This window comes from Chiloscyllium plagiosum, unplaced genomic scaffold (genome assembly GCF_037043375.1).
Source record: "Chiloscyllium plagiosum isolate Xiang-an unplaced genomic scaffold, Cpla_swu_hap1 HiC_scaffold_6, whole genome shotgun sequence".
NCBI lineage: Eukaryota > Metazoa > Chordata > Chondrichthyes > Orectolobiformes > Hemiscylliidae > Chiloscyllium > Chiloscyllium plagiosum.
In genome coordinates this window covers 4,416,166-4,431,908 of record NW_028270144.1, presented here as the reverse complement: position 1 = coordinate 4,431,908, position 15,743 = coordinate 4,416,166, and the positions used below count along the sequence as shown (strand labels likewise).

General features: G+C 42.7%; 1 protein-coding gene across 2 annotated transcripts in view; it reads right to left on the bottom strand.

Moving 5' to 3' along the window:
- diaph3 (diaphanous-related formin 3) overlaps positions 1-15,743 on the bottom strand; it is a 582,462-nt gene that overhangs the window by 200,969 nt on the left and 365,750 nt on the right. For both annotated transcript variants that reach the window (XM_087987864.1, XM_087987865.1), the window contains one exon: positions 13,167-13,406. In XM_087987864.1, coding sequence (XP_087843990.1) covers positions 13,167-13,406 — 240 coding nt within the window. The remainder of the gene's footprint in view (positions 1-13,166; positions 13,407-15,743) is intronic.

Genomic DNA, 15,743 nt, shown 5'->3' with positions numbered 1-15,743 from the left:
GATGGCTCAATGGTTAGCACTGTTGCCTCACAGCGCCAAGGACCCGGGTTCAATTCCTGCCTAGGGTGACTGTGTGGAGTTTCTCCCCGTGTCTGCGTGGGTTTCCTCCGGGTGCTCCGGTTTCCTCCCACAATCCAAAGATGTGCAGGTCAGGTGAATTTGCCATGCTAAATTGCCCATAGTGTTAGGTGCATTCTCAGGGGTAAATATAGGGTAGGGGAACGGGTCTGGCTGGCTTACTTTTCGGAGGGTTGGTGTGGACTTGTTAGGCCAAAGGGCCAGTTTCCATACTGAAGGGAATCTAAACTAATCTAATCTACCCAGGATAGTTTCAGCTGCAATATGCAGAAAATGGGACTGCTCAATGTTCACCATTTCAGAGATTCTTCAGATACTCTGTCCATGTCCATATGTAACAAAAACTGAACAACAGTCAGGTTGGGCTGAGTAGTGGCAAATAACATTCATGCCAGACAAGTTCCAGGCAATGACCATCACCAACAAGAAGGAATCTAACCATTTCCCCTTCATGTGAAATGGCATTACTGTAACTGAAACCCTACAATCAATATCCCAGGGATTTACCACTGACTGGAAATGAAATCGACTAGCTATATAAAAACAATGGATAGAAGAGCAGGTCAGAGGCTAAGAATTCTGCACAGAGTAATTTACCTTGTGTCTTTCCACAGTCTATCCACTATCTACAATTCTCAAGGCAGCCATGTAACAATATACCTTCCACTTGCCGAGATGAATATAGCTCCAATAACATGCAAGAAGCTCAGTGCCATCCAGGAGAAAACAACCTGCTTGACCTGCTCCACTACCATAAACATTGACTTCCTCTACCTCCAATGCACAGTGGCAGCAACGTGTACCAAATGCAATAGGCACTGCAGCAACTGACCAAAGCTCCTTTAGCAGCACTTTCTAACCCACAATTCTAACATTTTGAAGAAAACAGCAACAAGTGCATGAGAACATCAACACCCACAAGTTTTCCTCGAAGCCACACAGTCTTAAATTGGAAATATATTGCTGTATTTTCAATGCTGCTGGGTCAAAATCCTGCAACTCCTTCCTAACAGCAACACAAGTCCATCTACAGCAGATAGATTGCAGCAAATGAAGGAAACTCACTGTCAAGCTCCTCAAGTGCAGATATAGATGGGTGATAAATCCTGGCTGAGGCAGTTATGCCCACTTGCCATGACTGAAAATATTTTAAAAATTAATTAGTTAACTGTTTGTTGCTTTCGTTGGGGCATGGGCAGCACTGCATCTCTTTTTGGTTGCACTTTGCAGGTTATGCACTGGTGTTATCAACCAGGTCTTCTATTGGTTGTATCATTAATGATCCATCCCTGTGTGTGAAGAAATGGAGCAAACATTCTGTGGCACTTGTAACTAAAAGTATATAAAAGTAACTAAAAGTAGTACCCACACATCTGTAGAATTTGTTCTTTGAGATCACAGATCAGTAGCACGTCCAGAGAGTGAAATCCCTTTCAGATCATGCTGCTGCTGAACCTTAATCCTATTCCCCAAATGTGAAGGCATGAATTGGTCATTTGTGGATAACTTAATTGGAAGGAGAATTTGACTCTGACAAGTGGCCTTTTAGTGAGCATGTATGATATACAAACATATGCAACAGGGATTCCCTTTGCTTTCAGTCTAAAGCTCAATCCACCATTAGTGTATGGAGAAATTAAGGCCTCACTTTCATCCTGCTGATGTTTGTCCTTTTGCACAACTGAACTCCGCCACAGCTTTGTATCCTGCTCATGACACTATCACAAGATTGCATCTACAATCATGGTTATGGTGGCAGCCACCAATTTGCACAAAGCAAGGCACCATGAGCAGCCATGAGATAATGAACAGTTCATCTATTTCAAACATTAAGTTGGCTCGGGAACAAGGGGTAACTCTCCTTCCTTCTTTGAGTAATGCATGGGACCTTTTACATGCACCAAAATGACAGTAAAGCTTTGGCTTAAAGTCTCATCTGAAAGATGGCTCACGAAACAATGCAGCCCTCCTTTAGATCTGCACTAGAGCCACAGGTGAGATCTTATGCTCAAATCTCTGGCTTTGGGAATATGCCCACAGTCATTTGATTGAGAGGTGATAAAGCTAGTACTGAACCATGGTTGCCACTAATGCAACTAGAGTCACTTTATAATTAAAGGATTTTAGAAAAGTACATCGCAATTGATATGAAAATAAATAAGTTTCAACATGAACTAATAATTATTAACTGTTTATCTAGTTATGTCAACATCAGATTTTCTCTTGTAGACACTAAATTTATACAGCTGGTCAATTTCAGTTTCTACTCATTGGTAGCCCCCAGGATATTGATATTCAGGGATTCAATGATGGATATGCCATTGAAATTCTGATCTGTGCACAGATTCAGAGGCCCAGGACACCAAGGATGTACATGACTGGAAATAATTGCCTATGTGCCTGAATGAAACCCAATTCCTTCAATTTCCATCCTGTGATAATGCTAAGTACCATGTTTAGGAAGTGAGAGGTGTTGGGTTTGTTTAATGGACAGAGAAATTGAGCAGGTTCCCTTGTAACTGTAAGATTGTCTCTCTGCTTGAATTTGGTATACTCTACCTTCTCTGCCGAGTGCACGGTGCTTCCATTGCTTGGCCTTGGACAGACTTGTGAAGTAGCTTACTCAGGTTGACAACTCATTTTTCGGTACTCAGGATGGCCTCCTCTATCACCAAACATTAAAAACCTGACGCCTGGAGGAAGAATGCCTCATATTCCATCTTGGGACCATGCAACCACACAGGATCAAAGTGGATTTCAACACTTTCCTTATTTCCCTCCCCCACATTATCCCAGACCCAAGCCTCCAACTCATTTTTGGGTTTGCCTGATGATGCTCATGGAGGGCCTCTTTCCAAGGTTTTTTTGAACCAGGCTTAATACAATGGTCGAAATGCAGGTAATACACTGGGTCATGAGGTTAGTGCAGTTCCATGCAATTCTGCTGATGATGGTCCATTGTGCCTCATGGATGCCATGTTTTGAGCCTTTCACTCTGTTCTGAAAGGTGATGCTGTCAGACAACCCAAACTGAACACAGTGAATGAAGAAAAAGATTTGTGCTGCAAATGTTAAAAAGTAACATTTTCAAGAGTTTGTGATTATGCTGTTGATCTACTATGTACTACACATATTAGTGATAATAGTGGCAGCGATAACCTGCATCGTCCAACAATTTGCACACTAGACAAGCAACAGCCTCACCACATCATCATGGCACATCTCAAATTCACTTATGGTTCAGTTCTCCACTTCAAGGTTGCATTTTGCAGCATGTTACCATTGTGACGCTACCACCAGGTAACCTTGCACACAGGGACATGTACCAACTTGTAGGCTGGAGCATGTCTTAACTTGCTTTCTTCACACATTCACTTTGTGCCTACTTAGATGCTCATTTCACTTCTGCCATGCCTTGCATTTTTGCATTTCTCTATCTCATTCAGAACTTAAAGGTTCACAGTAATTCTGTTTTGCCTCACAGATGAAAGCCAGGCAGCTTGACAGGGTTGCCAACAATTATCTGTCATATTGCTATCCAGCACTGTACTATCTCAACCTCACCATTATGCCAGGTGCCAGCAGCTTATGCTGCAAGCACTCTACATGTGCTTCAGCCAAATGGCCACATCTCAAAGTGGGGATCCCCACTCCACAACGAGCCCTATCTGCAGCTCTCCTGTACACTCAGCCCTAGTCCTGAAGAAGGGTTATACCAGAAACAGTGACTTCTCCACCTCCTGATGCTACCTGGCTTGCTATGTTCTTTCAGCCTCCTGTCTATCTTCTTTGGATTCCAGCATCTGCAGTTTTTATGTTTCGAACAATCAGTCAAGGGCAGCGTCCAAGCACAGTCTGAGGATTTTCAACAACAGTCACAATCACCCTGGCTGCACATGTGGGGAAAATACATCACACATTGCTAAGTTGTAGGGTCAGGACTCACAGTAATATTGGGAGATGCTGACTTTCATGAAGACTGGGTGAGACAGTTTAGAAGCTCAGTCCTAATGGGGTTGACAGAAAGCGTTCAGGGAAAATGGTGCATGGAGGTTCAGGGCAGGCTGCTCAAAACCAGGCTGAGCCCACGACTCACTCTGCGAAGCGAGAACAATGCTATCTTCATCCTTTTCCAAATCACAAATGTACTCAGGAAATGGAAATTGTCCACGACTACACACAGAGTGAGCCACAGAAATTGTATTCCTCTCTAAACGAATAGAAAGGGAGGCCACCGCCAGAGTCATCCTCTGCCATTTCTGCCACCTACAAATGGACCCCACCACCAGAGATGTATTCCTCTTCCTACCCCTATCAGTGTTTCGGAGAGATCATTCCCTTCGCAACTCCCTTGTCAGGTCCACATCCCACACCAGCCCACACCCCACTCCCGGTACCTTCCCCTGCCATCGCAGGAAGTGCAAAACCTGCGCCCACACCTCTCTCCTCACTTCCGTCAAGCCCCCAAAGAATCCACATCTGACAAAAATTTACCTGTACCCCCACCAATGTCATCTACTGTATCTCTCTACTGCAAAGACGCCTACTTGCAGATTGTTTCAGAGAACATCTCTGGGACACCCGCACGAACCAACCCCACTGCCACGTGGCTGAACACTTCAACTCCCCCTCCCACACAGTCAAGGACGTGAAGATCCTGGGCCTACTCCATCGCCAAACATTAAAAACCTGACGCTTGGAGGAAGAATGCCTTATATTCCATCTTGGGACCCTGCAACCACACAGGATCAATGTGGATTTCAACACTTTCCTTATTTCCCTCCCCCCACATTATCCCAGACCTAAGCCTCCAACTCAGCACCGCCGTCTTGACCTGTCCATCGCCTTTCCCATCTGTCCACTCCAGTCTCCTCTCTGACCTATCACCTTCTCCCCTACCTTCATCTACCTATCGCATTCTCAGCTATCTTTCCCCCAATCCCACCCCCTCCCATTTATCTCTCAGACCCCTGACCCACAAGCCTCATTCCTAATGAGGGGCTTATGGCCGAAACATCGATTCCCCTGTTCCTCGGATGCTGTCTGACCTGCTGTGCTTTTCCAGCACCACAATCACTACACTTTCTCTCTAAACATGCAGGTTCTACTCGTGAGCAATGTGAGATCTTTCAAAGAGTAATTGGATTAATCAGCCACTTACACATTACAGGCTAGAACATAGAACATAGAACAGTACAACACAGAACAGGCCCTTCAGCCCACGATGTTGTGCTGACCACTGATCCTCATGTGAGGTAAAACTAATGTACGAACTCTCAAATTTCTGTGACCATATGCATGTCCAGCAGTCTCTTAAATATCCCCAATGACCTCACTTCCACAACTGCTGCTGGCAACGCATTCCATGCTCTCACAACTCTCTGCGTAAAGAACCCGCCTCTGACATCCCCTCTATACTTTCCACCAAACAGCTTAAAACTATGACCCCTTGTGTTAACAATTTCTGCCCTGGGAAAAGGTTTCTGGCTATCAACTCTATCTATGCCTCTCATTATCTTGTACACCTCAATTAGGTCCCCTCTCTTCCTTCCTTTCCAATGAAAAAAGTCCAAGCTCAGTCAAACTCTCTTCGTTAGATAAGCCCTCCAGTCCAGGCAGCACCCTGGTAAACCTCCTCTGAACCCTCTCCAAAGCATCCACATCTTTCCTACAATAGGGCGACCAAAACTGGACACAGTATTCCAAGTGCGGTCTAACCAAAGTTTTATAGAGCTGCAACAAGATCTCATAGCTCTTAAACTCAATCCCTCTGTTAATGAAAGCCAAAACACCATATGCTTTCTTAACCACCCTGTCCACTTGGGTGGCCATTTTAAGGGATCTATGTACCTGCACACCAAGATCCCTCTGTTCCTCCACACTGCCAAGAATCCTGTCTTTAATCCTGCACTCAACTTTCAAGTTCAACCTTCCAAAATGTATCACTTTGCATTTATCAAGGTTGAATTCCATCTGCCACCTCTCAGCCCATCTCTGCATCCTGTCAATGTCACATTGCAGCCTACAACAGTCCTCTATACTGTCAACGACACCTCCAACCTTTGTGTCGACTGCAAACTTGCTGACCCATCCTTCAATCTCCTCATCCAGGTCATTAATAACAATTACAAAGAGTAGAGGCCCAAGAACAGAGCCCTGTGGAACACCACTCACTACTGACTTCCAGGCAGAATATTTTCCTTCCACTACCACTCGCTGTTTTCTATTGACCAGCCAATTCTGTATCCAGACAGCTACATTTCCCTGTATCCCATTCCTCCTGACCTTCTGAAAGAGCCTACCATGGGGAACCCTATCAAATGCCTTACTGAAGTCCACATACACAACATCCACCGCTCGACCCTCATCAACTTGTCTAGTAACATCCTCAAGGAACTCAATAAGATTTGAGGCATGACCTGCCCCTCTCAAAGCCGTGCTAACTACATTTAATCAAGCCATACTCTTCCAGATAGTCATAAATCCTACCCCTCAGAATCCTTTCGAACACCTTGCAGACGACAGACGTGAAACTGACTGGTCTGTAATTGCCAGGGATTTCCCTATTTCCTTTCTTGAAGAGAGGAATTACATTTGCCTCCCTCCAGTCCTCCGGCACGACTCCGGTAGAGAGCAAGGATGCAAAGATCTTCGCAAGCGGCGAAGCAATCACATTTCTCGCTTCCCAAAGCAACCGAGGACAAATCTGGTCTGGCCCTGGCGACTTGTCAATCTTAATGTTTGTCAAAATTGTCAACACATCAGCTTCCTCAATCTCTATTCATTCCAGCATGCACACCTGCTCCTCATGGTTTTATTCACTACAAGGTCCTTTTCTTTAGTAAAGACAGAAGCAAAAAACTCATTTAGGGCTTCCCCTACCACCTCAGACTCTATACACAAGTTCCCTATGCCATCCCTGATCGGAGGAGAAAGTGAGGTCTGCAGATGCTGGAGATCAGAGCTGAAAATGTGTTGCTGGAAAAGCGCAGCAGGTCAGGCAGCATCCAGGGAACAGGAGAATCGACGTTTCGGGCATAAGCCCTTCTTCAGGCCTGATCGGCCCTACTCTTTCTTTGATCATTCTCTCATTCCTCACATACGTGTAAAATGCGTTTGGATTCTCCCTAATCCTTCCTGCCAAGCCTTTCTCGTGCCCCTTCCTGGCTCTCCTCAGACCATTTTTGAGCTCCTTCCTCGCCTGCCTGTAATCCTCTAGAGCTGAGCAAGACCCTTGCTTCCTCCACTTTACGTAAGCTGCCTTCTTTCTTTTGACGAGAAGCTCCTCCGCTCTCGTCATCCAAGGTTCCTTTATCTTACCCCTTCTTGCCTGTCTCAGAGGAACACATTTATGCATCACTCGCAACAACTGTTTCTTAAACAGTCTCCACATGTCGATAGTGCCCTTTCCATGGAACAATTGCTCCCAGTCCATGCTTCCCAATGCACGTCTGATAGTATCATAGTTTCCTTTCCCCAATTAAATATCCTCCCATTGTGCCTGCTTCTCTCCTTCTCCATAGCTATGTAGAATGTGAGGCAGTTGTGGTCACTATCCCCAAAATGCTCTCCCACCGCAAGATCTGACACCTGTCCCAGCTCATTGCCGAGCACCAAAATCAAAATGGCCTCTCCCCTTGTCGGCCTGTCAACGTACTGAGTTAGGAAACCCTCCTGAACACACCTTACAAAAACAGGTCCTTCCAAACCATCTGCTCGAAGGAGGTTCCAATCAATATTGGGAAAGTTAAAGTCACCCATTACAACTACCCTATTACATTCACACTTTTCCAAAATCTGCCGACCTATGCTTTCATCAATCTCCCTGTTGATATTGGGGGGCCTGTAGTAAGCCCCTAATGAGGTGACTGCTCCCTTACTGTTCCTAATTTCCACCCATACTGACTCAGTAGGCATACCCTCCTCGACAATGGTAACTTCTGTAGCTGTGATACCCTCTCTGATTAGCAGTGCTACACCCCCTCCTTTTTATCCCCCTCCCTTTTTTTTTAAATGTTCAAAACCCTGGAACATCCAGCAACCATTCCTGCCCCTGAGAAACCCACGCCTTTGTTATGGCCACAACATCATAGCACCAGGTACTGATCCATGCTCTAAGCTCATCACTTTTATCTCTGATACTCCTTGCATTAAAGCAAACACACTTTAACCGATCCCTTGGTTCTTTCCAAAGAAATTCCTTCCCACTGGCTGTGCTACCTCTTGCTATTGCCTCATCTCCATCAACTCTCACCTCCGGTATATAGCTCAGGTTCCCACCCCTCACCATACTAGTTTAAACCGTCCTGAACAACTCGAGCAAACTTTCCACCCAGGACATTAGTCCCTTTCCAGTTCAGGGAACATCTATAATCCTAGTATGTCAGTAATTTGAGGTCACAACTGCAATATAGTCAGCAAGAGAGCTAAGGGTGGAGTGAAGAGTTGTTAGGATTTGGAACACCTGCCTGGGAGTGGTGAAGGCAGAATCCATAGCAGGTTTCAAAGAGAGCTGGATATATATTTGAAAGTGATGAATTTAGAGGGCTACCAAGATAGAGCTGGAGAATGGGACACAAATCCTGGTCACAGGCGATTTTAACTGTGTCACAGGTCCTCACAAATTGATCACAGTCATTTGTGTAAAGCAGAGGTAATCACAAGCAATTACAAGCAGAGTGTCACAAAGCTGGTCCCTTTTTTCGAAAAGGATACTGTGTCCTTCATTGTTTTCAGAGGGGTCATAAACGAGGCCAGAATCCGATTAGATTGGTTTGGTTACAGAGATTAAAGGGTATTGAGAGGCCTTTTTGTTTACATGTAAACAGATGAGACTTCAGGCCAAAGTGGTCATGTTTTAGAAGTGACCTGTAGAATGAAAGGAGAGCGGTCAGCTCTCTAGCTGAGCAGTTTAATTCAGTCCAGAGTTCAACAGTGAGCTATGTGGAAACTCACTCTCTCTTTCTGCCCTTCTAACTTCAATCTGTCGGCATCTGTTCCATTTTTTAACTGTGTCTTAAGGGGTTTGCTTAGTGGGACTGTTGTGTATATTCAGAACAGCATAATTAAGTCCAGTTTGGATAGACTGAGTTCTGTCGGGGTTCTTTATTCTGTTGTGCTTCACTGTGTAATTTTGTGAATACATTTCTGTCTGTTTTAAAACCTGATAGTCAACCTAGCTATCTTACTCCGGGTAATTCTCACTGTAAACTTACCAAAACAAATTGTAAAGTTATGGGCTGGATTGCCTGTTCACGAATGTTTTGAGTGTTCTGGCCTTGTCCATAACAGCAGCACAAATCACAAAGATAATTTAAAGTCTCACAGGCTGTATAAGGGCACAAAGGTAACATCCTCTCCTCTAAAACAGTAATTATTCGACACCATGCCCTCATCTGCATTGATATGTCTCTTCAGGGATGTGGGAGGGTAATGTGTGGGGCAAGAAAGACTTCAATGATCATACCGCCCTTACAATCTGCTCCTGTGTTTCCATGGCATAACTTGTATCATTTACAGTGGAACAAGACCTACTATGTCTAACGTGCATGTAGCTGCATTCTGTTGGATTCATTGTCAGATCTCTCCATGTCCCATTAGATGGAGGACTATGTTAAACCATCAGCGTGTGCAATGTGAATGCTGAGTGTTCACATTAGCGAGAACTCGTTTGCTTTCAAATATTCTCCACATAGCTTCATTGGAACCATGACCACTAGATTCCACACTGCAGGGGTCATTGTTGCTATGGTCATGGCACTACATAGTTGCAGAGAAATTGAGGAGTGTGCCAGCTAGCCCAGAAGCAGCTGCAATTTCCAGAGTCTGTCAAACAGCCTTCACATGAAAAAGTCTCAGCTGAGGTTTCCCTCAGGATGCAGAAATGCTTCAGGAGGACGAGACTCTATTGTTCTTGATGCCATTCTTCCAGATGAGTGAGGCACAATGCTATCACAAACCATGAATGTCCCAAGACACTGTCATAGCACTATTCCATCTGCAAGCTGAAGGGCTGAGTGGCCATCCTGTCCCAGTAGCTGTCAAGGTGTCAGCTGTGCTCATTTTTTATGTCACTGGCTGCTTCCAAGAATCCCTGGAGGACCTGTATGGGATCTTGCAATTCCAACCTCACAAATGTATCAAGGCTGAATCAATTACTAACGTAATTCACACCAGATATTCCAATTCATCCTGTTTTCCTTAAGCAAGGTCAGTATTGTTTCAGACAGTAAGCTTTGCCAAAATAGCAGGTCAGCCCAAGTGCAGGGTGCTACAGACTGTTTACATGCTGCACTTACAGCACCATCTCATAAGACAGCAAACTCATCAACACAGGGCTCCATTCCATTAAAATACAAGTGTTATGAAGATATGGGTGTGCTTTTAAGAAAGTTAAAAGCTAGCAGAACTACCTGACAACACCAAGTGTTCTGAACAAGATATAATGTAACTTTTTGGTCCAGCAGCTAGGGTATCAGGTTTCTTGGAGACCAAAAACAATTTCGAATTCAGCCAATCAGTTTAAATTATACCCCAAAATACCAATGTCCAATCAAGTTTGAATTTAGTATATTGACAATATTAAAAACCAATGAAACAATCCAATGCTTTGGGGTATAAGATTGGGGAAAATTGAACAACTGGGGGAGAACTGCCGAAAGACCAACAGATTGCTGTCTGAGGGGTACTTATCCAGAGAAGGAGTTTGCATAGAGAAAAACATTGACATGGACCTGGGCCTGGACAGCAAATTTGCAAAGAGAAGATTTGACAGCTGGCTGGTTTTGAAATTTTAACTTTTTTCAGTAAATCTTTATTGGGGGTTTTATCGGACTAGTATTATAGAAGGAAAAGTAAAAGATAGGTTAGAGGAAGGAGTTGTAAATAGTTGTTAGTTAATTATCTTCTGTTATACTTTAAGAAATAAAGATGTTACTTTTACTTTAACTAGTTCTTGGCCTCTCGAATTTTCACAGATTACTGCAAGGAATAAATCTCTTCCGTGTTGCTAGTTTAAATTAAGCAGGAGGGTTTAGCCCGTGTCATAATACCAAGTTATCTGTGATTGTCAGAACCCAACTTAGAAGCATCCACTAGGCACCCTGTAAGATGCCAACATGCCATAACCTCAAGAACTATCATGTTTCTGCTTTGTTTCAAGGGTAGGTTGCTCTACAAAGATGATTAACAGGGAACAAGGGCTACACTCTGCAACCGCGATGATAACTCCTTTGCACAAAGCCCGGCCTAACGGCTAGAGTAGATACTATGCAGCCTATTCTTCTCCAAAGGCCATCACAGCACAGACGATAGGCCTCCTGAGGGTCATGTTTTGATGGCTAAATTGATATAGGAGTACTGTGTATCACAGTCCAGGCAGAATGTTCTGCACTGTCCTAGCTGTGTTTTGTCCAAGTTGTGCCCACAACGTAGGAAATGTGATGGACGCGAAGAGCTGGGAGAGAAGCAGCAGTCTTCCAAGGAGGAACATCACCATCTGCATGATAGGGTGTGCAGCACATGAACCTTATTGATACCCGGTTCCCATAGATGTGAACTGGCCGCATTGAACATTCATTAATTATAACTTGGTCATTGTTTGTTTCCAGATATAAAAGCATAATTTTCTGTTTCTCTTTTCTGCACCATTAATGTTTAATAAAAGCAAACATTTTAACTGTTTGAAAGCTTTCCAGTATGTGATGATTTGACAGTGAATAATGAGAAGATGTTCTGCCATGCTGGGCATTAGGGGCAGAATAGCACTCCCTTAGACATGGCTCTAAGATAATCTGGCAGTAAGGATGAGTAGCCTGTGTAGATTGACTCTTCTAGCTGTCGTTACGATAACTGTTGATCAGATAGGTAATGACATTTATAAACGTGAGCTTGGTTTTGCAATGAGGTCTCACCTGTGCCACCTATGTGCCCTCAGAAGCATTTCCTTTTCATTCCCCTCCCATTAGGTGCACTGTGGGAGGTAGTTTCTGGCTGGAAGTACGGTTGGGGGTTAAATATGGCACCGGCGTTCTTGGAAGATCCCGTCAAGGTAAAAACTTCCATCTTTGGGAGTGCACAATAGCATGTGCAAGGTGCCATAGAGGTGATTACATTAGATTAGATTACATTATAGTGTGGAAACAGGCCCTTCGGCCCAACAAGTCCACACCGACCCGCCGAAGCGCAACCCACCCATACCCCTTACCTAACACTACGGGCAATTTAGCATGGCCAATTCACCTGACCTGCACATCTTTGGACTGTGGGAGGAAACCGGAGCACCCGGAGGAAACCCACACAGACACGGGGAGAACGTGCAAACTCCACACAATCAGTCGCCTAAGGTGGGAATTGAACCCGGGTCTCTGGCGCTGTGAGGCAGCAGTGATGTATGTACATAATGAGGAGAGTAGTGTAAATGTGCAGAAGCGTACGCCATGGAACTCCCCCAAATTGTCAATTAACTGATTTTATAACTATTATCCCTTGATAACTATTATCCATTGCCATTCAAACTCTCTGATCCAGTCTGGATTCTCATTCCTTCAAATGGCAAATTGTTTTTGAAGATTTCCAAAATGTTAAATTTTATATTATTATTCCTATTTTATTCTTCTGTCCCTTTTTATGACCCTTTCCTTGTTCAAACCTGGCTTCCTCCTTTATATCTCTTTATGTGCCTGATTTGATCATGAATTTACTCTCCCTAATTCTCTCTCTTTATAGTCCTTCCTTTATGTGTTTGACACATTAATTTTATTGGTTAAGGAGATACATTTTTAGATGCCACTATTCACCAAGGTCTCAGACGCACTGTCATCCTGCAAACTATAGCACAAACATTTGTGAACTGGATGCAGAGTCTAACGTACGTCCCATGAAGTGAGCTTTCCTTCTCCAGCAAATTCTGATCTATTGTGTCAATCTGTATGTTTCAATATTTTAATTTATTTGGAGAGTTTGGGGAGAACACTCTAGAATGAGCTGCAGTTTTATCTATTTGATCGTGACAAGTCTGCACAGTATTGTATGACAGTTTTTTTTTCACTTTTATAGTTCTGCCTAAATATTTTGAGATATAGACTTACTTTGCACAGGAAGTTGATGTTGAAGCCAAACGTTTGAGCATTTCGAGACCCAGCATTCATGTAGTTTCCAATTAGTAACACCAGCTCCAGCAGGTTTCCAAATCTCTTACTTTTCTTTAACTCCTCACATGCAGTTGCAACAGCCATAATATCAGGTCTGATATTATTCACCTGTTCCTCAAACTGAAGCTTGAACAGAATAGCATTCAGCCGTGGACGAAGATTTTTAACACTGCTCATCTGGTTGGATAGAAGAAAAGAATGTAAGAAATAGAAGCTCTTGTCCCATTTTGGTACAAAACAAATTAATTTAATCAAAGCTGATTTATTAACATTAATAAGGTGTTGGAAGATCTTTACTCATAAAGTGTGAAAAAATGGAAGCAAGAATCAAAGACATTTGAGCAAGCAATTGGAATTCTATTTGCGGTTGCTAATAACAACTGCTTATTTTACAATAACTAATAAAAGATACAGTTCTACCATAGATCTGTCCTGACATCCAATATACTAAATCACATAAAAATAATATGTGCTTATGACCCAGAGTAGCAAAGCAATCAAAAAATGTTCATGTGGTAAACCTATTGGGTTACAGAAATATATTGCATGGCAAGGCATGAAAGATTTTTATTGACTAAATACAAATAAACAGGATCTCACTAACACAAAAATACATGCAATTACATCACTTACTACAAATCAGGAAACGTTTGAGATGAAAACTTAAAATTTGTAACCTTGTGCTAACTTCACCATGGAAAACTAGAAGATCAGACTAAAACAATGCAAACAATTATAAAAGCAAAATAATCCAAATGCAGTAAATCTGAACTAAAGACTGAGAGTGATGGATATACGCAGCAGGAATGTAGAGAGAGAGAGAGAGACAGGGAAAAAGAGGGGGCAAAGTTCTGCCAGCTCTGAATGATTTGGGCAATATTGAGACAGTTGGAAAAATATGGAGAGATCGGAAAAACTAGATTCTCAAGAAAAAAGTTTGAATTTCCACCCAGGTTTAGAACAACGAAATAGGAATCCCACAAGTAAATGGGGTGAAACCTATATGCTTGCATTAATTCTCAATCTTATCCATTCTCAACTCATTTATGTGCAATTTGCTAATATCCTCGCAATGGAGGAAACTAGATTATGATAATTCCCAGCATGAAAGGCAGAACATATATCTTACAGCCTAGGCTCACCACATGTTCCTCCAGGTGGAGTAAGTTTTTTTTCGAGCATGCGAGCTTTACTTGTGAGCACTGCAAAGCTGTTCATGGTGTAACCAAACTAGACAAGTGCTGATGTAGTACATTGAAGACAACTGTAATCACAGTAATCTGGATGTGAAACACATGCAGTGACCAAAATCCTGGCCAAAAGTAATACTGAACATGTCACTGGCTATTAAAAATTGACTATATCATCTCTGTGATGCAGAGGTAATCACGGATGAAGTTAAAAGTGTCACCTGTAGTCCACGTTTAACAAAGACAATCAAAGGTCTCATTAGGTGTACAAGAGCGAACCTTAACGCTGATTCCCCCACAGCACACTATGCCCCTGAATCCATCTCTCATGGTCACTCACAAGAACACAGGAAGCACAATAAGTACCCTTGGGACTTCTTTGCCATTTATCTGATGTTGTTTTCTTTCAGTGCAATTATCAGCACTACCCCCTTAATATCTTGAGCTTCTAGAAATGCTCCCTATGCCCCTCCATTGAGCTCCATGGACTCAAAGTCCAAGCTATATCATTTCCAGGTCCATGATCTACAGTATACTATGAACTAATGAAACAAGAAAATGTGAATTATTTTTTCCAAAATAAATTGCATTACTGTACTTTTATTTCAGGGCAATAGAAATAGCAATCTTCAGACCATTTCAAATCAATAGTAGAAACTGAAAGCATTCAAAATCTCTTTATTTTGTGTACATAAACATAGTACAACTGCCAGAGGAGATCAGAGAGCCACAGCTGCCAATCAAGCAAGCAATATTTGGTTGAGAACCCAGGTGTATCAGGTTTTATGCAAGTACAATGGTAGAGAAACCATTTGAAAAGGAAGAAAAGATGTATGGAATGTGGTGATAAAGTGGAAAGCGGAACTGATGAGATGGTAAAATAGATGATTGGTTAGCTAAAAAAAGTGGTAAAGTGATAAGTAAAAAAGACAAAATTGGGTCTACGGAAGTGTAAATGGCAACAGCAGAATTAATACCACAATGGCTGTCTCTTAAAAGGGAATCATATTTATGAACTGAAGTTGTGGTCACATTTGGAGGCTGTAAAAATGCTCATTGCTTAAGAATGCAGTCTAACAAATAATTTGCATCCAAAACATATTAAACCTTTTGTCATGTTGTGAGGGTTGTTTTTAAAAATCAGCTAGTCACTTTTTTCCTAAAATGACGTTATTCAAGCAATTGTCAGAAAATTAGAGCTTTCACAACAAAATAATAACACACATGACAATTCCGCACTGGAAATTGGCATATCAAAACTAGCAAAGAGTCATTGATATGGTTTTAGATTGTCTAATCCATTCAATAATAATGAAGCTGTCAT